Here is a 24,954-nt window from a genome sequence, read left to right on the forward strand (position 1 = left end):
GCAGCTGTCATATCAACAAATACCTCATATTTTAAAATTCTTATGCATCAACACTTCTTAAGCTCCATTGCGTTATAAGATACACAATCTCTTACTTAAAATCTACATAATTTAAAAATAATTACGATCAGATTTATCAAAATTTTTGGTATTTTCTGATTTACCAACAATAATTTATGGTTTGATTTATCAAACTAACTTATTGGGTGGAAAATAGAATTAAAAAATATTTTTTACAAAATAAATCATATTAACTTTTCTAAAAAAAAAAATAATAGTTACAAATAAATGTTAGTTTATGGAAAACTAAATTTACTCTATTTGAAATTTTAGAGCGTGTTAAGCCATTATATCGCTCAAAATGATAAAGACTGAATAGATGCGATGTGGAACGAAATTTTTGTACTTCTTAAACTGGATTGCACTATACTATGTTACAACTTGAACGAAAACATTGTTCAGCTTGAAACTTTATTAAATTTGCAACTAATTCGTATCGTATTATTGTTCCAGGCATCAATGTTATTTTTCAGTTTAAAAATTTTTCAATGAGACTATCAAATACACGCCATCTTTCAAGCAAAACTCGAACGTTTTGCTTTAAACAAAACAGAATTTCTTAACAAGATTTCAGTATACCGAAATTTCCATGAAATCCCTGTTCATTTCCATTATTACGCTAGCAATTTCCAAGTCTAAATCTAACTTTAACTAATTTTAAACCAAATCAAATCTATATCAAAGATAATGATCTGTTTACTTACAGTCAAATAGACCTTCATATACCCAAAAACTTCATATATCCATACCAATCTTTCTATAATGAATTAAATTCTCAAGATTTTTCCCTTGAAAGAGCATTGTAACTTAGAAATTGATAAAATATAAGATGGCTACGCGTGGTTGATTATAGTAATGCAATTGGACCTTGCCCTTCAAGCTCTTAAGTAACAAAGACTATTTTTGTTATTTATTTATACCACAGTTTTCGACGCTCTTCCTGGAAAGTGACATAACCCAAACACATAATCGCGATGTGGTACAACGCAAAAGAAAATTATCTTTGTCACAGCTTCTTGGGCAAGGACATTAACACTTTAACGGGATTAATTCTTTTCGAATGTTTTGTTTCTACTCCACTGATTCCTTTGTTAAAAATTGCACATTTTATTGCTGATGATTTTAAAATGACAGCATCAAATAAGCAAACAAAGTTTGTTGTGGTTTTGGGGTTTCTAATTTTACCTTTCTTTAAGAAATTAATGGTATTATTGTGCAATGATCTAATCTTCAGATTATTATTTCATTAGTTTTGTGAAACGAAACCCAAAACTACTGATATATCAACAGTTAGTTATCTATATTTTATTTTTATGGAGATATTTTTAAAGCTAAGTCTGTAACAATGATTTTATTAAAGAGCGTATGCTTTTTTAATTTCTGATTGTTTATACTTTTAGACAAAAAAAAAATTTTATCAAAATTTTTTAACTTGAAAAAATAGATTTTTCAAGCATTTTCACTTATTTTTCCAGAAACAATTAGCACTTAGTTTTCTTAAAAGTCTAAGGGCTAAATGTTTCTATCATATGAAATTGATGAATACATCTATAAATTATAAGTGTCCCGCAGTGGACTGATCTTACTAATCTATCGCAGTGATCTGATCAAGATACAGTTCCCAGCAAATCACCGAAGTCAAGCATCACTGCGGGTGGGTGACCACTTGGATTAATCTGAGTAGGGACCGAGGGTGAGTGGTATTGGTCTTCGTTAAACTGTTCTACCGTAAAGTGATCGACTTCGCGTGCAGGTCGTCGGGCTAACGAAGCGGGGGTGTCATCCCCTCAGCAGCGGATCAAAATTTTGATGGTATGTCTTCGGATCATCTTCAAGGATGTTTCCCAGATCGTCGCCAATAGCCCATTGTGCAACTTTAGTGCGACGTAAATTAACTACAACAACAAATAAATTATAAGTTTATCCAAGCATACTTGCTTTAATATTTTCCACATATTATTTGCATATAATAACACTTTGGTAAATGTCTTTTTGGGTTGTTACACTGATTAAAGGTTTGGTGCTTTATAAATTATAATCAAGCTGTGGTAGCCCAGTGGTTAGAAAATCGGACTCTGGTCCGGAGTTTCGATCCTCGACTCTGTTAAGACTCACCGTGTACACACGATGCACGTGCTTGCAAATTCTGAGGAATCAAAAATTTTGTGGTCGGTCGTTGAACACTACCTTGGGTACAGGGATCAGGAGAAAATTTCCTTCCTCTTCTGATCTATATCTAAACTGAGAAAATGGCCCCACAAATGAGTGGTTGAGTGGTGCTACTATCTATCCGTGGAGTTTTGAGCTAAGACGCATTTTCATCCTTGCGGTGCTCTTTTGTCAAACGAAAGGCTCACCATCCTGACTTAATTCCCAAAAGGCCAATGACTGGTGGACATGACTTGTCCAAGTGTCATTAAAAACAACAACAATAACATGAACCATAATATCTCAAAAATGTGTTGCAACTACTGTTAGGCATCAAGTAAACCATATTATTTTGCATTTCAATCAGTAGTACACATGTTTACATAAAATTATGTTTAAACCGGGACGGAAATTTGTTTCAATTCTATATCTTATTAAGGTTGAAACAAATGTGCAACATGTTATGGTTTAAAACAAAATAAAAAATGGATCAACCTTGAACCGAATTTTCGAGAGTGCACTGATATTGGATGTTAGATCATTAAGAGTTTTTTAGTTCAAAATTTTCTTCCGACATTTTGAACTTCAAATCTTCAGTTTTGTACAAACATGAAAACTTGAAATAAAGTTAGTTGAAAAGATAATGAATTTTTATTTTTTTTTCTCAATAATCTGGAGAATGTCGACATTCACCGGTGAATGTCAACATTCACGTAGTCGCTTGGTGCATGTCCGAAATATTTGCTAAATAACCTTATTTATGACTCTCACCGGTGAATGTCAACAATCACATAGTCGCTTTGGTGAATGTCCGAAATATTTGTTGTATCCAATTTTATATTAATTTATTCGTTAATATTATTATATTTATTTGATATATTTATATTTATTCTATATTTTAATACTTACTGACGATATATTAGAAGAAACGTCAGTGTTTGGAGTATCGGGCAAATATATACCGGACAATGGCACTTGATCTTAAAAAAACATCAGTGTAGGGTGTACCGGGCAAATGTATACCGGGCAGTGGCACTTAACCTTAAAAAAACATCAGTGTAGGGTTAAAATATCGAATAAATGTAATTATATCCACGAATAAATTCATATCAAATCGAATGCAATAAATATTTCGGACATTCACCAAAGCATATCTGCGATTGTCGACATACACCGGTTAGGGTCCGAATGTACATACAAGAATGTAATGAAATATTCGATCTTTCACCGACGTATTTGGTGTTTGTCGACATTCACCGGTGAAAGTCAACAACCACCGATTTCGGTCTTTCACCGTGACATCGATATTATTAATTCAGAATTTATTAACAAAGTCTTAAATAATAATGAAGCAAAATATACTTTATTATTAATAAAGAAGCTTTAAAGAAAAGCTTTTTTAAACAAAATTTCACAGCCCTTCCAGCAATAAAAACACGGTACAAAGAAAGGTAAATAAATTTTCTTAACATTAGCTCTATTATTTTTACAACTGTAAAAAGCTTTAGAGGAAAACGTTTTCAAACAAACATTTAAAAAACAAGAATACGAAAGTCGTTATTTATTTTTACAAAAGAAAAGAAAAACCCATTCTGATATCAAAATCTTACATTCATCCTGTCACTTAACTAAGGTTATCATTTGTTTATGAAATTTATTTTGTTAGGAGAGCTAAAAAAAAACTAATGTAAACAACTATGCTAAGTTAGTTAAACTATGAGATAACCTTTAAATGTATCATAATAATCGTAATATCCATAGCGTAATTTCTTTTGAAATTCTTCTTAATCGTGAAGTATACAAATTGTTACTACACTGACAGGAAATTCCCAGAAAACAGGAAACTGATATCACAAGGAAAATATGAGTAGAAATGATACTAACTTCAGTAAGTGTAAAAATCTAACAATTCTTTAAGTTTTGAATCGACTTTACTATTTCCATCATTGATAATAGTTTGGGAAATGTTGCCACTGTTTTTATTGATGATTAATTCAATTAAAGCGGATGTATTCTTTGAGGAGTAAGAATTTATTTTATCTAATTTTATTTTTATAATTACCGTTATGTTAAGGTACATTAAATTTGAATCATTTCTGACAATTATGCATGCATTTAATAAATAATTTCTAGATGATAAATATAGAACTGTTTTAAATTTAATACACATATTCTATTTTAATACGAAATTGTTTCAAATTATTTTAGTTAGTTACTTATATTTAACACAAATGATAAGCTATGTTTTGAAATGATCAAAAAATCTTATTTTAAAAACGTTTTTTTTTTCTGTTTCTTTTTCTCAACTGAGGCTGATTTTTTCTTAGAAGAGCAAAAGTTTTGCTTCATAAAATTTTATTTTTATAATTACCGTTAAGATGGATTAAATTTAAAGTACTATTAATAGTAGCAATTGTCTTTTCAACTGTTGACAATTATGCATGCATTTAAAAAATAACTTCTAGATGATATGAAATAATTTCTAGAACTGTTTAAAATCTAATGCAGATATTCTATTCTAACGCAAAATTGTTTCCAATTTTTTTGGTTAGTTACTCATATTAGGGCAACATAATGATAAGATACAGTTTTAAAATAGTCAAGAGAGGCTTTCTTTAATTAATTAAGGCTTTCTTTTAATTCAAACGGATATATTCTTCAAAAAAATAAGAATTTTATTTTATTGGAATACAAAATTGTTATTAATTATTTTAGTAAGTCGCTTATATTTCGACAATATTTTTATTAGATTATAAAACTGTTGCCAATTATTTTAATTAGTAACTTATACTGGTACAATATAATAATTAGCTAAACTTTTTAAATGACCAAGTGAGCATATTTTAAAAATTTTTTAAATCTAATAATTTTTTTTATATTTTACTTTACCAAATTTTATTTTTATAATTAACGTCATATTGAAATTGAAATTCCCTTCTAAGTGCTATTGGTATCAAAAGCTACAAAAATTATGTATAATTCTGCATGTTTTAAATGTAAAATAGAAGGATAAAAACATTGAACTGCTTAAAACCGAATATAGACATTCTATAGGTGTAAAAAATTCTAATTAATCATTTTAATTAGTTATTTATATTAAGTTATCTTTATATACTTAATTGAAAATATTGGAACAATATATTGATAAGCTACATCTTCATAATAGTCAGAACATATTTTAGGGCCGTGGTAGCCCAGTTTTTAGGGATGTTCTCCAAAACCCACCGAGTTCATCCGATATACGTGCTTGTACAATCTGTGGAATCGAAATTCCTGTGATCGGTGGCTGATTAGTAACATGGCTATAGGGATCTGGAAAAAATTTCCTTTCCCATCAGATCTGTGTCTAAATTTAGGAAGTGGCCTTAGGAAAGAGTGGTTCTGCCATCTATCGTTGAGGCTCTTAGCTAAGGTATACTTTAACCTTTGTGGTGCTCTCTTGTCAAGTGAAAGGTTGACCCTCATGATTTATTTCGTAAAAAGCAAATGACTAGTGAGCTTGGCTTATCCAAGTGTCATTAGAAACAACAGAACATATACGTTTATTTTTAAATTTAGGAGGATGTTTACTTGGTAGAGCAAGAATTTTATTTTACTTTAATAATTACATTCCCTTTTCAGCATAAAAAATAGCAATTGTTATGAAAAATTGTGGATATTGTTTTTTTTTAAAATAATTTTTAAATGATTAAGCATTTAACTCATTAAAATCTAATGTACACTTTTTATGGGAATACAGGATTGTTACAAAACAGTTAAGTTAAAAATTTATATCGGATTACTCTTTTTAAGCCAAAATAAAGGTCGTGGGGCAGTATAATTATAAGTCACATTTTAAAAATGGTTCTGACAGCATATTTCAAAAGTGTTACTTCTATTCCATTTTTTCGCTATTATTTTATAAAAAACTCAATGAATTCCATCTCGGCAATAAGATGCTTCTGTGCTGCTATCTAATGAAAATATTGCTGTTTGTGCTGCTATCTAATAAAAACTCCGGAACTTGTAAAATACCCATATAGAAAAAATAGTAAGGAACAGTTTGATTTAAAAGTATCACATTTGAAAAAAGTGTCATACTGTATTGGTCCGAACCCTATAGATCACAGGAATTGGGCTACGTAAAGTTAAGAATTATGTTTTCCTATTAAATGTTATTTCTTTTCGGGGAATTTTGAAGTCAATTTCTATAATTAATTTAGGTTAATAAACTCTCATTTTAGCTTAAAAATCATACCATAATAATATAAGCAAATTTTATAAGTACAAGCAAATTTTATACATACATTTCTTAAAAGCTATACTTTTAATGTTTAATATAATTATCAAAATAAAATAAAAAATGAAGTATATTAAAAGTGGGTTTAGATTTTTTAAGTACATATTACTGAAACAAACTAACTAAATTAAATTTTTAGACCAATACACGAAAAAGAAAGCTCGATATTTTTACAGTAATTCATTATATCAAATAACTTGAACATTGTTAAGTCTAAACTTTCTCGGATTTTTAAACCTTTATCTCTTGTTAGCAAACAGAGTTTAAAATTTTATTGATATCATTCCTTTTTAAAATTTACATTATTTGTGTAAGTTCTTGGCAAATGAATCATTTCAATAAATCAAATATTCTTTAATAAAATTATGCAATCAGAGTAACTTTAAAAAAATAATTGCGAAATCAATTTTAATTCTATATTTTATGATGATGCTGGGAGTTTATTCTTTGAAAAATTGAATACTTTTTCACTCTTGTTTTATCTGTGTTACGCTTAACCAGGACTTAATTTCTCTCTCTGATTTATTACCTTCAGAGAGAGAAATAAATTCCTGGTTCTCTAACTACCGGAAAATTCCTGGTTCCATCAGTTTAATACTTGAGCTGAGAAAGTCTTGGTGCAATATGATGACACTCTTTGTTGTCACTTGTTGGAATAGTATGGGTGAAAAATCATGATTTCTAAGTTGAAAATAAAGAATTTTAACGAATTTTGCCATTACCTAGTGGAAACTCCCAAAACCTGTGAAATACCTACCTGAAACCAATGCTAAGAAACAGTTTGATGTAAAGTGTGGCTTATCACTTTATTCACTAAACTTTTCAGTCAAAGCATCATTTTAATTCAAATTGTATTTTGAAGATAAATAACTTTAAATTCTTTCATGAAATGAGCTTAAAAATTCAATATCTCAAAAATTTTTTATTTACTGCAAAGTACTGCTTAGTTAAAGCGAGTGATATCCGCGAAAATGAATCGTATGTATCGCATATTTCAAAAATGTTTTGTTGTTTAATTTTAGTTTTCTGAACTGATTATTAAAACCATAGTGTTTTCCTCATTTCATCAGAGTGTTTTCCCTATTTTTACACTTTTAGACTTAAAGTGCCATCTCTTCATCCACGAACATTCTATCTCTCCCCTCATCAAGAATTTCAAGTTATAAGTCAAGTTTTGTGTGAAGGTAAGAAGTTGCCAAATATTTAAAACTGTTCATTGCTTCAGAAGTATCAATTGATTACATGTACAATTGATGTCAATTGATTACATGGTCAGTTGATGTCAATTGATTACTTAAGACATTGTACGTTGCACGCATGCAATTGAATTTAAAGTTAGAACAACAGGTAAATGACCCAAAGAAACAATAACATCATGAAATTTTATTCGTAATTAAATATTTGAAAGTAGAAACTTTAGATTTAAGAAGTATGAGATTAGACATTATATTTAATAGTTATTATAGTTCATTCACCAGGAGTTGGCCCTTGGCTCCGCCTTCATCACGTATGGTATTTGACAATACTATTTCGCTATTTTTGGGAAAAGGATGTGAACAATCTTGAACAAGGTTGCTATTTGGCGATCGTATGACAAAAACATTTATTTCGCAATCTTTATGAGCATTTTTTTCACATTAAGTATTTCATAAATTTGATATTTGTCTCTTTCGAGTTAATAGTTTGTCCTTTCTGAGGCATTTTGCTGCAATATATTTAATTGGCTAGATTAACGAAAGGTATAATAGCGGGTGATAAAGTGAAGTAAGTGACTGAAAAAGAATTCACTGTTTGAGTTTGGCGCGCATTAAGGGTTGTTTCAATTTCAAGCGCGGAGACTTTTCTCCTCTTACTCCCGAGCTCAAATGAACTCTTAATCCGAGAAGGTGGAATCAAGTGCCAACTCCTGGAGAGCGAACTATATTCATATTATATTATGAGAGTTACATTGTATTTAAAAGTTATTATTCATATTGTATTATGAAAGTAGATATTGTATCCCCTAAATTAAAATTTTGTCATATGAGTCGAGATTAAATTTAAGAACATGTAAGAATTTAATACAATGTAATTTATTAAAATTTTGAAGATAAAAAATAACCATTATTTTTTATATTACTTCGATTGAGCTTTGTTTTAATTTTTCGGTTTATTTCTTATTAAAGATGAGAAAAAAAGAACAATCATAGGAAGTTTTATTCCTCATTTGTGGCACAATGCTTCATTAAATCTTTAAAATACAGTTGGTTAATTCGAAATGTCAGCGTTTCAACCTTCGGTTTTAAATGCTGATTTGAAATTCAGTTATTGAAACACACGTTAAGAATAGTGAATTAGCTATTTTCTAATAAAAAGAACTACTTTAAACTAATTTATAATATAACATCAAAATATTATCCTTTAGAATTAAATGAGATATTTAATGGTTAGATACAGCTTTGAAATAAATTTCATTAGACGCATTTATGCAACCAACTTAAAAGTGAATATCAAGTTACAAACACTCTTGATTATTGTAAATAACTTGAAAAGAAAAACGAGGAAAACATTTGAAAATTTACTTTAATATAATCAACAGAAGCAATAAATTATTTTTATGTAATGGAATCAATAAATTAACTTTGAATAATCAATAAATTAATTTTGATATAATCAATAAAATAAAAATAAGACAGTAACTCGACTGTATTTCAAGAAAAGTTTTGCCACTATCACTGTAAAAAAAATGTTTTTTTCAAAATTGATCAAAAATGTGTCAAAATAGCTAAGAAAGAAAAAATAGTTGATTTTGAAAACCCCGTGTATTCAAAATTAAAACAGCATAACTACGTTTTTTTGTAAAAAGCATAGCTTCAAAAGCGATGTGGAGGGAGAAATTTAACCACCGGGAGCATAGTAGGATGCTCTATCCACTATAGTTGTATACCGTAAATTAGGGAGAGTTCGAAAAATTTATATAGTAGCAGCGAAAATAACACATCATAACATTAATTGTAATTTTCAAGATAACATCGAAATAAGTGAAATTAAAATTACCGATTTTCTGACCAAGCATGACAATACTATATTTTTACTTTCTTTACTTGTAAGGAAAGTAAAATTTAAAAGTACGTACTTTTACTTGTTCTTCGTTACTTTTTAAATTAAGTACTTCTACTAGTTTTTTCGTTACTTTTTTCGGGAAAAGTATTAAAAACAAAAGTGACGAGAATGTCAACAAAAAAAAATCGTTACTTTTTCTGAATTTTTTAAAAAATTTTCCTCGGAAAATTTCTTTTGAAATTATTTTTTCTTATAAATAAAATAAATAATTTCTCAAAAAATATTTCTAAATTATTTTTTCCCCATTTTCGAATTTTACAATGTAAACATTTAGTTCATCATATGAATAAATTTAAAATTAAAATTTTTGGGCTCAATCTTTTATTTGTAGAAAATAAACAACAAATTAGAAAATCGTCATTGTTTAAAATTCAAAAAAAAATTTTTTTTTTTAATTTTCATAAAAACGGAAGATAATTTTTAATTTAATGAATTTCAAGGGGTTATGTATATATGAACACAATTTTTTATTTTTTATCTCTTTCTTTAAACAAAAAGTATAATGTTATCGAATTTGTTCACCAAATTAATTTATTGCTACAAATTCTGAAACTAAAAACAAAATTTCTGAAGATTTGATAGGTTTAAAAAGTTGAAAAGTTTGGTAGGTTATAATTTAAAACTCCTTTTTATAAGCAAACATTTATTTATTTGCTTATTTATTTTTTACTCATTTATTCATTATATTTATTTTTGTTGGTGTCTGTACAGTTTCAACTTTCACTTTTTCCATAAACTTTGTAACATTTTCCTGCCTTCTAATTTTTATACAGTTAAAAAAAATTTTTTTGCATTTTCAATTAAGAGAAAATATTTTTCAATGAAATTTACGGATACTCTGAATTTTCAATTTCCACGAAATGTACTTTAAAACCGTTACTTTTTTGTTTTGTACTTGTACTTTTTACTCGTTACTTTTTCAAATCAAAATTTTTTTCACGTTACTTTTGCTTAAAGTACTCGGACTTTTACTCGTTACTATTTATAAGTAACATTCTGATGTATGCTCCTGACTAAGCTATTGGAACCATATTTCCCAAATTGCAACCCTTTGTAACATTGAAATTGGAAATCATGATGTGTCATTGCAGCGGCTACTATATGAAGCATCCTTCTTTTTTTTCGTACTTAGGTGTACTGTACAACTACGGAATTACGGGGAATAGAGCATCCTACTACGAAACCGGAGGATCTTGGTTCGAATACTGCCAAAGAAGATCTCTCTCATACATAGATGGGCTGATCTCTAAAACCTTTAACTTTCGTTTATAAAAAAAAAAATAGTAATAAATAATAGGCTCACTATTTTTACACCTTCAGAATTGTTTGAAAATGTATAAATTATCAGAAAATAATCGTGAACATCGAAAATTTTGATGCCCTTATAAGTACACTCTATAACAAAAAAATCGACACACCAAGAAGCAATCATCCGATTGCTTTGAAATTTCGTATGCATGAATGTTTTGAACAGATATGGCTGGAATGATGCCAACTGGGGACGCATAGTCTTTAGCGACGAATCCCGTTTCCAACTGTGTCCTGACGATCATCGAAGACGTGTTTGGAAACGCACAGGGCAGAGGGGGGATCCTGCCTACACTATTGCACGCCACACCGGCCCTCAACAAGGCATTATGGTCTGGGGTGCCATTTCCTTTGACAGCCAGACCCCTTTGGTCGTCATTAGAGGTACACTTACAGCACAGCGGTGCGTCGACGACATTCCTGTTTTGCTACCGTTCCTTTTGCAGCGCCCTGGGCTGGTGTTTCAGCAGGACAATGCCAGATCACATACGTCACGTGTTGCTATGAACTGTCTGCAAGCTTGTCAAACTCTTCCTTGGCCTGCCAGATCACCAGATCTCTCTCCCATCGAGCATGTATGGGATATGATGGGAAGGCGATTGCATCTGGCACGGAATGTTGACCTTGTTCGACAATTGGATCGAATTTGGCAGGAAATACCGCAAGAGACCATCCGGGAGCTTTATCGGTCTATGCCACGCCGTGTGGCAGCTTGTATCCAGGCTAGAGGCGGGTCAACACCTTATTGAACTAGCTAGCTACTGTAACTCTGCAATAAATTATTCAATTGTTCTGAAATTTTAATCATTTACTATTCTGTACATTGTCTTTCTATCCACCAATTTTCGTTTCAATCGGACAACTCCTTCTTGGTACGTCGATTTTTTTGTTATAGAGTGTATAAACAAAAAATTAAAATTTTTGAACTAATTTTTCCAGGTTTATATACATTTCATTAAAAATCATAAAAACGACAAAAGTGTCATTTATTTAATAAACATATAAACTTATTGAACCTATTTTTCTTTTATTGAGCAATTTTTTCCTTTTAATAATTTCATCCATATTTACTCTTTATTTTTCATCAAAAATTATTAGTATCATAAATGAATTGAAAAATTTTAACATTAAGATAAATTGTTATAAAATGTATAAAAAGGCTTACTTTAATTATTTTCAGTCAAAAAATATCTTCAATTAGTAAAACATAGGGAAAAACTAAGTTCTGATATGTTAAATTCAATTAATTAATCCTGAGGTTACGGTTTGACAGGGTTACGGTCTGGACAACCTAGAGAATAGACCGAAAACTTTACTCAGATGCAACGCAATGTGATGCACACAAGACAGAAAATAAATTAGGCAATGACAAACGTGTGATCAAAATTTTGATAGATTTTAACATTTACTTTTTAGATCTGCGTCTGATTACGTTCTTGATATCGCTTTTCAATTTTAAATACACGTGGTTTTCAAATTCGACTATTATTTGTTTTGAAGCTATTTTGAAACATTTTTATTCAATCTTGAGAAACCCTTTTTTGCAATAGTGTTATCAGTTAAATATTTTTAGTAATTAATAACAAAGATATAAAAATAATGAATGAATATGATTTCTAAATATATTAAAATAAATATCGCGATTTAAAAAAGGATTTTTTTTTTGCGTGTATTTTTATTGTATACCTGGAAACTGTCTTCCTATTGGGGTATATACAGACAAATTTTCACAATTTTTGATAAATTTGCGCAAACATTTCGAGAAAATCTCAGAAAAACTGTTCACGCCCTGAAAAATAAATTTTTTACTTCAATTTCTCCACACAACTTTAAGAAATTGCAATGAAAGTTGAAAGTAATCAAATTTTCGTTTTCCTGTTTTACTAGTTTGATAATTTTCTCCAATAAAATAAAATTTAATGTTACATAATTGCTTGCATTAATGGAAAAGAAAATTTCTGGAGAATTTGTGCATTTGTATATTTTGTTTTTCTTAATAAATATATGCTCTTGATTGTGTACTATTAATTCTTGAAATATCTACTATTGCAGCTACCTAATTCTTAAGAAAACATGGCTCTTACATATTATAATAATTAATAAATGATTATTTGCAGGACTTCCATGTCCAGAGTTCAATATAATCCAAGATCATGCATACTTTATACAACAAAGGTCCTACAGAACAGCTAAATTTTTAAAATTGATCAGTCACCGACTGTGCGACTTTAAAGCTGTTTTAGATGATTCAATGAAAATAATGGAAAATTTTACTAAAGGTCAGAGTCATTTTTTATTATGTCTAAAAAAAGTGTAATATCATTTATTAGAAAAACGCGTGACATCATTTATTAAAAAATGTGACATCATTTATTGAAAAAGTGTGACAGCATTTATTAAAAAATTGTGACATCATTTATTTTCTTAATTTTATTTTATAACAGTCGTTGAACAGCCGACTCAATTGTTTTGGGTTTACGACTACTAATGTTCAACGCCGTAGCCTTGCAATTTGAACCCAATCCAGAAGAAGAGGAAAACCACGAGAACCTACCACCGTTTAACCTGGTGGCAAGGGGACTCTAACACATGATCAGTCTACCACTGAGGATATTTCACGTCAACACTGTGGTCGGTGCAAGCCGGATGCAGAACTCTATCGACCAGCCATCGCCGGGATCGAATCCCGGTTCACTTTATTGGGAGGCGAACGCTCTATCCCCTGAACCATCACTGCTCATTTATTAGAAAAAAAAGTGTGACATTATTTAAGTACGGCTGTTTGGGTTATTTTAAAACGAAAATTTGTTACTTAAATGAAGATTAGAAATCCCGCAGTTGCATTTTAAAAACTTTAATAGGATGCTTAATTTAAATATAATTTAAATATAATACAGAGAGATTGAAGGGAAATTTTTTTTTCGTATTCTGGCAGATTTGAAATATGGTAAAATAATTGAAAGTTTCCAGGATTTAGTTTTAAATACTAGGGGAAAGCGATGTACCTAGGGACATTTTCAAAACAAATATTTTTGTTTTTACTTGGGTAAAGAATATGGTAGAAATGCAAAAAAATATCTTATTGTTTACCATTTAAAAAATCCATAAGCAATTTAAATTTAAATCAATTAAAGTTAATTGAAAATTATTGGGGTGCATGGTGCTGTACCTTGGGAGATGTAAGATGTTGTACCTTGGGACGCAGGGCATTGTACCTTGGGCTGTAGGGTATTGTACCTTGGGATGCAGAGTTGTACCTTGGGATGCAGGGTATTGTACCTTGGTACTAAATGAAAAATAAACAAAATGTAACTAATAAACGTTATTTAATGAACGTAAAATAAAAAACAAAAGATAAAAAATGAAAAAGTAACTGAAATTCCTACTGCTTATCATATGCACAGAAATTCACTGCGTCTGACGCACAGAAGATTCTGTTGCTAAGGGTGATGGCAATTTGCACATTATTTCTTCTTCACCTGTTTCATATATAGTCTCATTTCTTAAAAGGAATGAGTTTGTTCCTGTTTTAACAAGTACAAGATTCCATTCATTCCTTTTTTAACAATTTATTCCCAAGGTACGACACATTGAAAAAAAAACAACAAAAGTAAAAGAGTTTGTGGTTAGTTGTTCAGATTAACGTCCCGCAGTGGACTGATCATTAAGACACGGTTCCCAGCAGATCACCGATGTCAAGCATCACTGGCTGCGGTCAGTGTGCGGGTGGGTGACCACTTGGATCAGTCTGCGTAGGGACCGAGGATGTGCGGTATTGGTCTTCGTTAAACTGTGCTACCGTAAAGTGCAGGTCGCGAGCAGGTCGTTGGACTACCGAAGCGGAAATGCCATCCCCTCTGCAGAGGATCAAAATTGTGTTGGCATGTCTTCGGATCATCCTCAGGGATGTTTCCCAGACCGTCGCCAATAGCCCATTGTGCAGCTCTAGTTCGACGTAAATGAACTACAACTACAACAGCTGTTCAGATTAACTAAACATACGATTAAGTACAACACAATTAAAAGTTCGATACGCTATCTTAATTTTTAACACTAATCAATTAGGAAAAATAGAAAAATATTTTATTTTACGATGAAACGTCTTCCTTTTATTTTCTAGCTACCACAAATCGAGCCTTAAGTTTGCCAGATACTCTACACTATTTGTTTGTGGTTAAGGAACAACTATGTCAGATTAGTTTTGCTAATCATCAATTGATGGCAGGGCTATGCTGTTCGTCCGACGGTACGATTGTCAAATGGTATAAAGCTCTCCCCTACTGATATCCATCCGCATTCCAGCGGATTTGGAAGATGATTATTTATCTACCTTTTAATGTGGTTATTGATATCTTAAGAAAACTTATTTTTCCTGATTAGGAATCGAGATTAAAGATTATTGTTATGACATTTACTGAAAAGTCGTTGATGTTTTACGCCAACAGTTAATTAAATTTTTAAAGACATTAGTATTCAAAACAAAGATTTAAATTTTTATTTCTAGGAAAACAAATTCTGTTACAATATTTATGAGTTCAATCGTCAAGTAATTTTAGTCACCATTGAAACACGATAAGCGGTCACATTAAAAATTACACAAACTAACGAACGTTTTTATATCGGTAATTTTTTCAAATAGATTTTGACTACTATGTCTAGACTCTAGAGCGAAATTTCAAGTTTGTAAGCAGTTTTCCTCAATCATTTCTATTATTAAAGATTTAATGCAGTTAAGTTGTAAGACATGGAATTTTCACAATCTCATGAAAAATATATGCTTGTTGCCTTTAGGCTTGAAATCTATTTCAGTTTCATTTTAGTGTGCTGATTTCAATAGAAAAATTATTTTACTCTTTAAATTTTTTTCAAAGATTTCTTGATAATTTGTGAAATTAAGAAACGTTATTCAGTATATTGATGCTGAAGCTTTAAAATTAGAATGGAAAAAATATTTACAGTATTTGAAATTATGAATACTAAATTAAATCGAAATTATTTTAAAAATTCCAACTGCAGACACTTTTTTATTTCTTTTGTAGAACTCCTAATTCGACTTATTTTTAGCAATTCAATTGGGGTGAATCTCCAAAAATATTACTGATAGAAGAAAACAGCATATTTGAAATCAGCATAACAAATATAGTTGAAATAAGCTTCAAAATTCTAGGAATTCAATAGGAAAAAAAATTGGCATATGTTATGATATGGCATATAGGAAATTTTGCAATTTTGTTTGCTGCATAATCACTCCTCCATGTATTATAACATAATTTAAAATGTTAAATTTTTAATTTTTTTTTTACAAATTTCAAATAAAATGCAACAGTTTTTCTTTCTCATCTTTTTTATGGATTGCTAGCTAAAATCGCGAAGAAAAATCTCTAGAAGAAAACGGCTAGAGACAGAAGAGTGAACTTACTGAAGATTGAAAAAGGATAAAAAGCTTGTTTTCACAATGAATAAACCTTCACGTCTGGCATTTTCCCGATGTACATTAGTCTGATATTCTTCTCTTGAATTACAGGCCATTGACTGGTATTTCCTATTCTACACTGATGTTGTTTTAAGATAGATAATTTTCCACGTGTTCCCAGAATGCAAAACTTTCGTGAAACGTTGTTCAGTTCGGGTACCAGACAGAAATGTAATTATTCGGTCATCATTAAAAGTAACAAGGCGTTATTAATACTAACTAAATAGATTAAAGCGAATAATTTATTAAAATTTATCATATATACCGGTAAGCATTTCCCTTTTATCCAAATCTAAACCAGGATCTTAACCAGGATCCCTAGAACTATCAGCATTAACGTTCTGTTAAGCTTGCCTTTTCTTTTCGCCGTGGTGTTGTCCGTTTGCTTAAATTGTTTCCAATACACCATGTTTAAATCTCAAAAAATATATGTATGATTTTTTTTAATTAGGAGCTAACATCAGAGAGCAGAAATATAGTATGACACTTCCACTGCTTATTGAAGTAAAGCAGCACACAAGAGAAAATACTAAAAATCCTTGGTGTATTATGAGTTACGCAGCGAATTTCTATACGCCTCACTACTGGGGACTAATAGCAACACCCACAGAAGTAAGTAGAAGGTAACAAAAAGTAACTTGGCGATATAAAACACCATCATAAATTTTAAATTTGACCACTTTAGGCTTTCATGCTAACTGTTAACGTATCACACTTTTTTTTTATGTACTCTGACGTTCATTGTATAAGAATGTTTTCAGGTTTCAAAGTCTTTTGAATTTTGGCGCAAGCCTTTGTGTACCATACTTTGTACCAAAGAGTGGAGAAAAATCTCTTGAATTCAAGTCTGAGGAATTAGATTGCCTCTTTTGTGCTTTAAGACAATAAAAAAAATGTGCTTTGCACCATTTTCAGTGTCCTTAGCTCTCTTTGTTGGAGAACTTTTAACTGAAGAAATATAACATCCCCCAAAAAGGTTAGCGATTTGCTGCGATAAAATATTTGGTTTAACAGTTTTTAAAGTTATTTCTTGTAATTTCATTTTTTCATTTAAGCTGTGGTCTCCTGATTTAAATGCAAGTATAGAAAAGCTTTATTTTCCTATTACACTAAGCAAAGACGTAAAAATTAGCATTCAAATTTTAACAATTGTAAACAATTATTGCAGCATTATACAGGGGGTGAACAAAATAATGGAAACACTTCTATACAAATGCATTTCTGCATATGCCGGCCAGGTGGCCGAGGGGATTAGCGTGCCTGACTGCGAAGCCAAAGGCTGCGGGTTCGAATCCCGCTCTGGGCATGGATGTTTCTCTCTCTCTTTGTGCTGTCCTCCGTTGTGTGTATGATGAGTGAATGTGGCCCACCCTATAAACGAGTTTGTGGCAGTGTGGCGTGGGCAATGTTGCTCGCCTCCATGACTTTGGTTCACAGGTGCCCACTGGCGAAATGAGCAACAATTCTGGCATAGTATAGGCAAAGATTCAAATTCAGTGCCTGCCATTGAAAAAAAAAAGCATTTCTGCATATTTCTAATGAAATACTTAAAGAATCATTTATAACTTCAGAAATGTCTCGATCATGCGATTTCTCATATTTATCAATGAAGTTTAGTTTTTAGAGATTTGAGGAACCGACAATAACTTACAAACGGAAAATAGTGTTTTTGAACACCCTATACCAAACAATCCAGCAATAAATTTGTAACTTGTAACAATTATTTTGATTATTATATGCAATAATTGCACAAAATTTCTTAAATCTAGCTTAAGTATTTATATGGACACGTTTATAAAAAACTAATTTTTTACTTTACTTTCTTTTTCTATAACTTCAAAAACATCCAATAAAATCAAATAAAATTTTTGGAGCAATTTAAAATTAATAACATAATTGTTTCAAAATTTGAGAAAAATTTGCTTAAAACTGCGAAAGATATGAGTAATTAAAGTATTTCTTTTATACTGCGCATGCGCGGAAAAAATTTAGCTATTTCTTTACTTAATTTTGTAGTGAGTCGTGATTGGCATATAATGAAAAAAGTTTGATTTAAATATCTTAAAAATTTAAAAAGATTCAAGCAATTTTCTAAGTAGTTTTTGTACTTTTTAAACGAAATTTAAAAATAAGGGATTTTCTACAAATATTATTGTCTATCATAAGAGAAAATTAAAGAACAAAGGATAATACCTTACAATAAACGTTCATACACTGACATATTATTATTGTAAAAGGAAAGAAAACATGCGAAAGAAGAGATATTTTTATTGGGACGATTCTCAACATTGCCGTTGTCATTTTTAATAAATCTTGTTCGACAGTAAAAACGAGATTTGTGGCAAACCCCTTATCATTTTAAGCTTTCTTTTAAAGAGTACGAAAACTACTTTAAAATTTGTTTAAAACTTTTTGAGCTTTTAAGATATTCAAATCGGACTTTTTTTATTGGTTGTTAAATACTATTCCCTGCAGAATTAGGTAAAAAAAATTTCTGCGTATGCACAGTATAAAAGAATATTTTAATTACTCACATCTTCGCAGTTTCAAACAAATTTTTCTTTAATTTTGAAACAATAATTTTGTTATAAATTTTAAATTGCACCAAAAATTATGTTTTATTTTAATGAATATTTTTAAAACTATAGCAAAAAAACGTAGGACAAAAAAACATTTTTTTGTATATATATGAAAATTTTCATATTTCCACAAATATTTAAGCTAGATTAAGCATATAAAAACCAAAATAATTGTTACAAGTTACAAATTTATTACTACATTTTTTGGCATAGGATATTTAAAACACTATTCGTCGTTTGTAATTCATTGTCGGTCCCTTTAACCTCGAAACTCTACAGTATTAAATCGAAAAAGGCAGCTTGTTTTTGAAAGCTGTAACTACCACTAGTTGATCATTTTCTTCTAAATTTTACGAATTTTCAATAATATTTTAGGCTCTCTCTCTTTCTCCCTTCATTCCTATTTTGATAAAATTAAAACGTACCTCGTTAGCAAATGCAGGAAGAGTTTTCGTAAACAGAAACAAGCTGTAACTGCCATTTAGTGTACGCGTTCTCAGTTCTAAAATTTATTTAGTCACAGTGTTGACACAGCCTTATGGAATAGCATTTGTTTGAAACAATTTTAAGCTTACCCTATTTCATATAGTTTAAAAGGAACAAATTTTTAACGATTATTCCAGCTATTAAACAATCGCTCAATTATTTTCAAAAAATATGAATAAAAGTATCGATGCAATGTAAAATACAATTGCTCAGGTAAATACAGAAATTTAAACTATAGAAATACAAACTGTGTAAAATATCTTTTTTTTTCAGGTTGGCGAAGAATTTCTTGAATTTGCAGAAAACTTGAAAATTTATGTGCATACTTTAGCATTATGTGCAAATTTTAGCTATTAAACAATCGCTCAATTATTTTCGGAAAATACGAATAAAAGTATCGATGCAATGTAAAATACAATTGCTCAAGTAAATACAGAAATTTAAACTATAGAAATACAAACTGTGTAAAATATCTTTTTTTTTAAGGTTGGCAAAGAATTTTTTGAATTTGCAGAAAACTTGAAAATTTATGTGCATACTTTTGACGGCGATGCTGGAGAAGTATTATTGAGAGAAATTGAACTTTTTAGAAGAAACTTGGACACACTCGGAATTTGTTACAAGAAATTGAAATTTTATGTAGGTAAGTTAAGCTGTTCAACTCTCGTATAGTAGGAATTTTTCTGAACGGGTAATTGAAAAGTCACTGTTTTATCTTCCCAATTCTGTTCTGAGAATAGAAATATTTTTTTTAAATAATTAGAAAGATAAAGAGGACTTTGGTCACAAGGTGCTCACTACGCAAAGCATAATGAGCAACACTAATGGCACTTTCCATGGCGAAGAAAGATAAGTTCAGTGCCTGCAGTTAAAAAAAAATTAGTAGTAATATTAATTGATTTTTAAAAAAAATATTAGGGTGGATGCGTATGATTGGAATCGCAAAACAATTTATCAGTCAGCTAATTTTTTGAATGAGAAGATGTTGTTGTAGTTAATTTACGTCGCACTGGAGCAGCACAATGGGCTATTGGCGACGGTCTGGGAAATGAGGATGGAAACATCCCTAAGGATGATCAGAATACAAGCCATCACAATTTTTATCCTCTGCAGAGGGGATGGCACCCCCGCTTCGGTAGCCCAACGACCTGCACGCGAAGTCGAGCACTTTACAGTAGAACAGTTTAACAAGGACCCATACCGCACACCCTCGGTCCCTACGCAGACTGATCCAAGTGGTCTCCCACCAGCACACTGACCGTAGCCAGTGATGTTTGACTTCCGTGATCTTCTGGGAACCGTGTCTTAGCGATCAGTCCACTGCGGGACTTTGAATGAGAAGAAGATATGTAGGTAGGTAATTTATTTACGTCGCACTAGAGCTGTACAATGGGTCTGTGAAACATCCCTGAAGATGATCCGAAGACATACCATCGCAATTTTGATCGTCTGCAGAGGGGATGGTTTCCCTGCTTTGGTAGCCCGACGACCTGCGCACGAAGTCGGACACTTTACGGTAGAACAGTTCAACGAGGACCAATACCGACCACCCTCGATCCCTACACAGGCTGATCAATTTCGTCGTCCACCCGCTTACAGACCGCAGCCAGTGATGCTTGACTTCAATGTTTTACCGGGACGAAGAAGATGTAGTAGTACTTTATTTACGTCGCACTAGAGATTCACGATTGGCTGTTGGTAACCGTCTGGGAAGGGAAACATCACTGAGGATAATCTAAAGACAATTCAACTTGGATAATCCGAAGACAATCCAATAATCAAAGGCATCAGAATTTTGATCCTCTGCAGCTAGATGGAGGTGGCGAGCTCGAATCCTGCTGTAACCCTGGCTATATTCTTCGGGATGTCTTTCTCTGAATTGTTCTATCTGTCCTATTTGAAAAAGGCTTATAAACCTAAAATGAGCACAAAAGCCAGAAAATGTATGTCATTTTAATAAAGTTCTGCATTTAGGATGGCTCCACCACTTTGGTACACCGAACAACCAAACGTCGAGCACTTTACAGTCGAACAGTTTTTAACGAGAACAGATTTCGTGCAGCCCCAGTCCTTTGGCTGACTGATCAAATTGGTCACCCACCAACTCACCGACCTCAGCCAGTAATACTTGACTTCGGTGATCTACTGGACATCGTGCCTTACGCTCAGTACTTGTAGGACACCCAAGAAATTTTTTAAAAGAATGTGATTTTAAATATAATTTAGTATGGGGTTAGAAAAAAAATAAAGAAAACAAATTAGAATAATTCTAAATATATCCATTTCCATTTATCCATTTAGAAATGTGATTTTATTGCGATGTTAAAAATTTTTAAAAAATGTAGAATATTTGTTATGAAAACAAAACTCATTTAAATTTGATACTCTAAATTTTCATTTTCATTTTAGCGATATATAACGTCCCGCATAGCCCTGGCGACTCAAGATCAGAATTATGGTTTCTTAAATGTACGAGAATTTAAAAGATGAAATCAAATTAAAAATAAAGTATGTACTTTTATTTTAAATGTACACTTTGTATTGTATATATATATATCTCATTTAACATAAAACGTACACATAACTGCTTGCATTTAACATAAAACATAAACCTGGAAGCAAAACATTAATATAAAACAATATTAAAAGGTTAAAGGTTCAAATAAGGTAAATATTGAATAAATGATTGAAAAGAATTTGAAGACTAAATAAGACAATTATTTATGATTATAAATAAGAAAAAGCAGTCTGAAATGTGGAAATTTCTTTGCAAAATTCGATTTTGAGTAATATGGTGCATTGAGTAAACATGGTGCATTGGGTAAACATGGAAATTCAAAAAATATGCAATATTTTTAATTTGCATAATTTATAGAGAAAATCAATTACAATTTGACAATTTTTAAAATTTCTATAATCCTTGTAAAGCAATGCAATGGTACAATACGAACAAAACATGTAACATACATATAAAAAAATTAAAAGCAAACATATTTATAGACAATCCATATGGAATTCACTGTGATTTCAGAGCCTTAACTCAATAAAAAAATATATATTGAATATTAAACAATTAAAAGCATCTCTAACTTTTTGAAAACTTAACTGACACATTAAATAATTTTAAAAAAATTTCGTTTTAAAAGAGTTTTTTAATTAATTAATATGAAATTATCAAAATTAAATACGAAATATTAAAATTAAACTTAATAAAAACTTTAAAAGGAACTCCTCATATGAATTATATATGAAATTTAAAAGTTTTAAAAGTATCATAATTCTTTTCCGATTTGACGAGAACACTACAAATTTACAACGCTAGAATTGAAAAAAAAATCATTCAGATTTTCGAACTTAATTTCACATTTAATAGATTTTTTTACACTAATTTAGGATTATTTTTTATAATTTAAAAACACATTTAAACATTTTGTAAAAGAAAAATAATTTAATGTGTTTTATATATTCCTTAAAAGTTTTAACAGTGATATTACCAATATATTAAAAATTAGTTTTCACATTGGTTTAAAACACAAAGTTTGTTACTATATATAACGAATAAACAAAAAATGATCATACATTTCTTCCCACAAATTATTCTGCATTATTAATCTTAAAAACTCATACAAATGATGAAAAGTTAATGAAATATGATTTTTACAAATGCTAACTTTAATGATTCACATGATTGTGCAGAAAAAACAGTTTATGCATGTTCATGAATACTTTTTCTCTCACTTTTAGGCTTTCAGCGATTAGCCAGGCAATAAAATGGCTTTTATTACATCGTTAGTTTAATAATGTAATTTCAACATCCTTATATCACGTTTTTAAAGCCTTGCTGCATGAGTTGAAGACGAAATCTTAGTAGATTTTTTCATCACTGGGGTATTAGTATCGTTGATATACGCCACATTAATAACTCCATCACTTTGTACAGCTTTATCACTTCTTTCCGGCTTTAATCCTGTAGCTTTAATATTATTTGTTACTAGTTCAACAGGAAAGACCGTCTGGAAGAGAAATATATTCAAACATTAAAGTAACTACTTGTAATAGCTTAAATTTATGTAAACATATTTTCATATTTTAAGTTTAAAAGGGTGAAACCGTAAATGTTCATACAAGATCATTACAAAAACAAATTGAGCAGAATAATACCAATAAAGAGAAAAAAATATTAATTATGCAATAATATTCATGACTTATAACTATATATTAACTTAAATTGTAACACAAGCACAGCTTATTAGAAAAGTTCAAAAAATATTTCTTTTATCTTCATACCTGCCAATACTTGCACTTTCTAAAAAGCTTTTCTTGCTGATAGTGAAATTACATTGATAAACTGCATTGCTTACTCTAAGCGGAATTTTTTTAAATTTCGCCATCACCTACACTGAAAAAATCTTTAGTGTATCTTAACACTAAAATGGTGTTTCATTAAGTGCTCCACAACAACTACAAAAAGAAACAAGGATAGTTTCTGGTGTAGTGAAACACAAAGAATGTTCATTCATATTACATGGTGTAAAGTAACTGCCCTCATTCTTAGTGTATCTTAACATTAAAATCGAGTTTCATTAAATGATCCAGAACAACTACACAAAGAAGCAAGGATAGTTCCTGGTGTAGTGAAACACTAAGAATGTTCATTCATATTACATGGTGTAAAGTAACTGCCCTAAGTTTAAGTGTATCTTAACACTGAATGGTGTTTATTAAGTGTTCCACTACAAATACACAACGAAACAACGATAGTTCCTGGTGTAGTGAAACACTAAGAATGCTCATTCACACTACTTGGTGTAAAGAAACGGCCCCCATTTTTTAGTGCATCTTAACCCTAAAATGGTGTTTCATTATGTGTTCTACAACTACACAAAGATACAAGGATATTTCCTGGTGTAGTGAAATACTAAGAATGTTCATTCACACTACTTGGTGTAAAGTAACTTTCCCCATTTTTAATGTTAGTTTAACTAAAATTTAAAATTATAGTAAGATAAGGTACACGTAAGAGTCCGTCAAGTTATTTTAACTTTACAATATACAGCAGGAATCATTAATTTAAGATGCATAAATACATAATTTTTTTAAAAAATTTTATTCGTAAATTAAACATACGCTTAACATAGAGGAAATATTAAGAATAATTCTAACTAGGCTTCATAGGACAAAAGCAGATAAAATTATACATTATTAACTTACTTAATATAGTTCACAGTGATTTAAAAATTAAAATGCAAATAACCTTGAAACACAACTTAAAACAAACATTCATATTTCAATCGCGAATTTTTGATTCTGGGAATTTTAGAAGCATGGACGACAGCAACAAATTTACGCCAACTCATTGTCGATTGTAAAGAAATTTCTGGCAAAAACCAAAGTGCACTAACAATGGTATTTTCGAAAGCTAAAATAATTCACGTATGGTGCGAATGAGATTGGTTCAAGCTTTTCCCATTATAGGTGTTTAGATTTATTTATGCCCTTTGAATTGTAAATGAAAGCTG

At 30.4% G+C, this 24,954-nt stretch overlaps 3 protein-coding genes across 4 annotated transcripts in view; 1 reads left to right on the forward strand and 2 right to left on the reverse strand.

Annotated features, from left to right (window-relative positions):
• The window catches only part of LOC107451061 (sodium-coupled monocarboxylate transporter 1), a 38,814-nt gene extending 37,904 nt beyond the window's left edge, over window positions 1-910 (reverse strand). Inside the window, exon 1 of the mRNA XM_087154405.1 lies at window positions 765-910. The gene's annotated coding sequence lies outside the window, so the exon portion shown is untranslated. The remainder of the gene's footprint in view (window positions 1-764) is intronic.
• Window positions 911-4,074: 3,164 nt separating this feature from the next.
• LOC107451059 (uncharacterized) lies at window positions 4,075-21,967 on the forward strand. The gene is made up of 6 exons (XM_016067041.4): window positions 4,075-4,231; window positions 7,586-7,671; window positions 13,015-13,176; window positions 16,822-16,982; window positions 19,922-20,078; window positions 21,845-21,967. The coding sequence occupies exons 1-6, from the start codon at window positions 4,173-4,175 to the stop codon at window positions 21,916-21,918; spliced, it is 699 nt and encodes a 232-aa protein (XP_015922527.1). The 5' UTR covers window positions 4,075-4,172; the 3' UTR covers window positions 21,919-21,967.
• Window positions 21,933-24,954, reverse strand: part of LOC107451058 (sodium-coupled monocarboxylate transporter 1) — a 49,751-nt gene continuing 46,729 nt past the window's right edge. For both annotated transcript variants that reach the window (XM_016067039.5, XM_043046902.1), the window contains exon 15: window positions 21,933-23,448. In XM_016067039.5, the coding sequence (XP_015922525.1) occupies window positions 23,266-23,448 (183 nt within the window). In that variant the 3' untranslated portion in view covers window positions 21,933-23,265. The remainder of the gene's footprint in view (window positions 23,449-24,954) is intronic.

The sequence above is a fragment of the Parasteatoda tepidariorum genome, chromosome 11 (genome assembly GCF_982258835.1).
Source record: "Parasteatoda tepidariorum strain Cologne lab strain chromosome 11, Ptep-v5.0, whole genome shotgun sequence".
Lineage (NCBI taxonomy): Eukaryota > Metazoa > Arthropoda > Arachnida > Araneae > Theridiidae > Parasteatoda > Parasteatoda tepidariorum.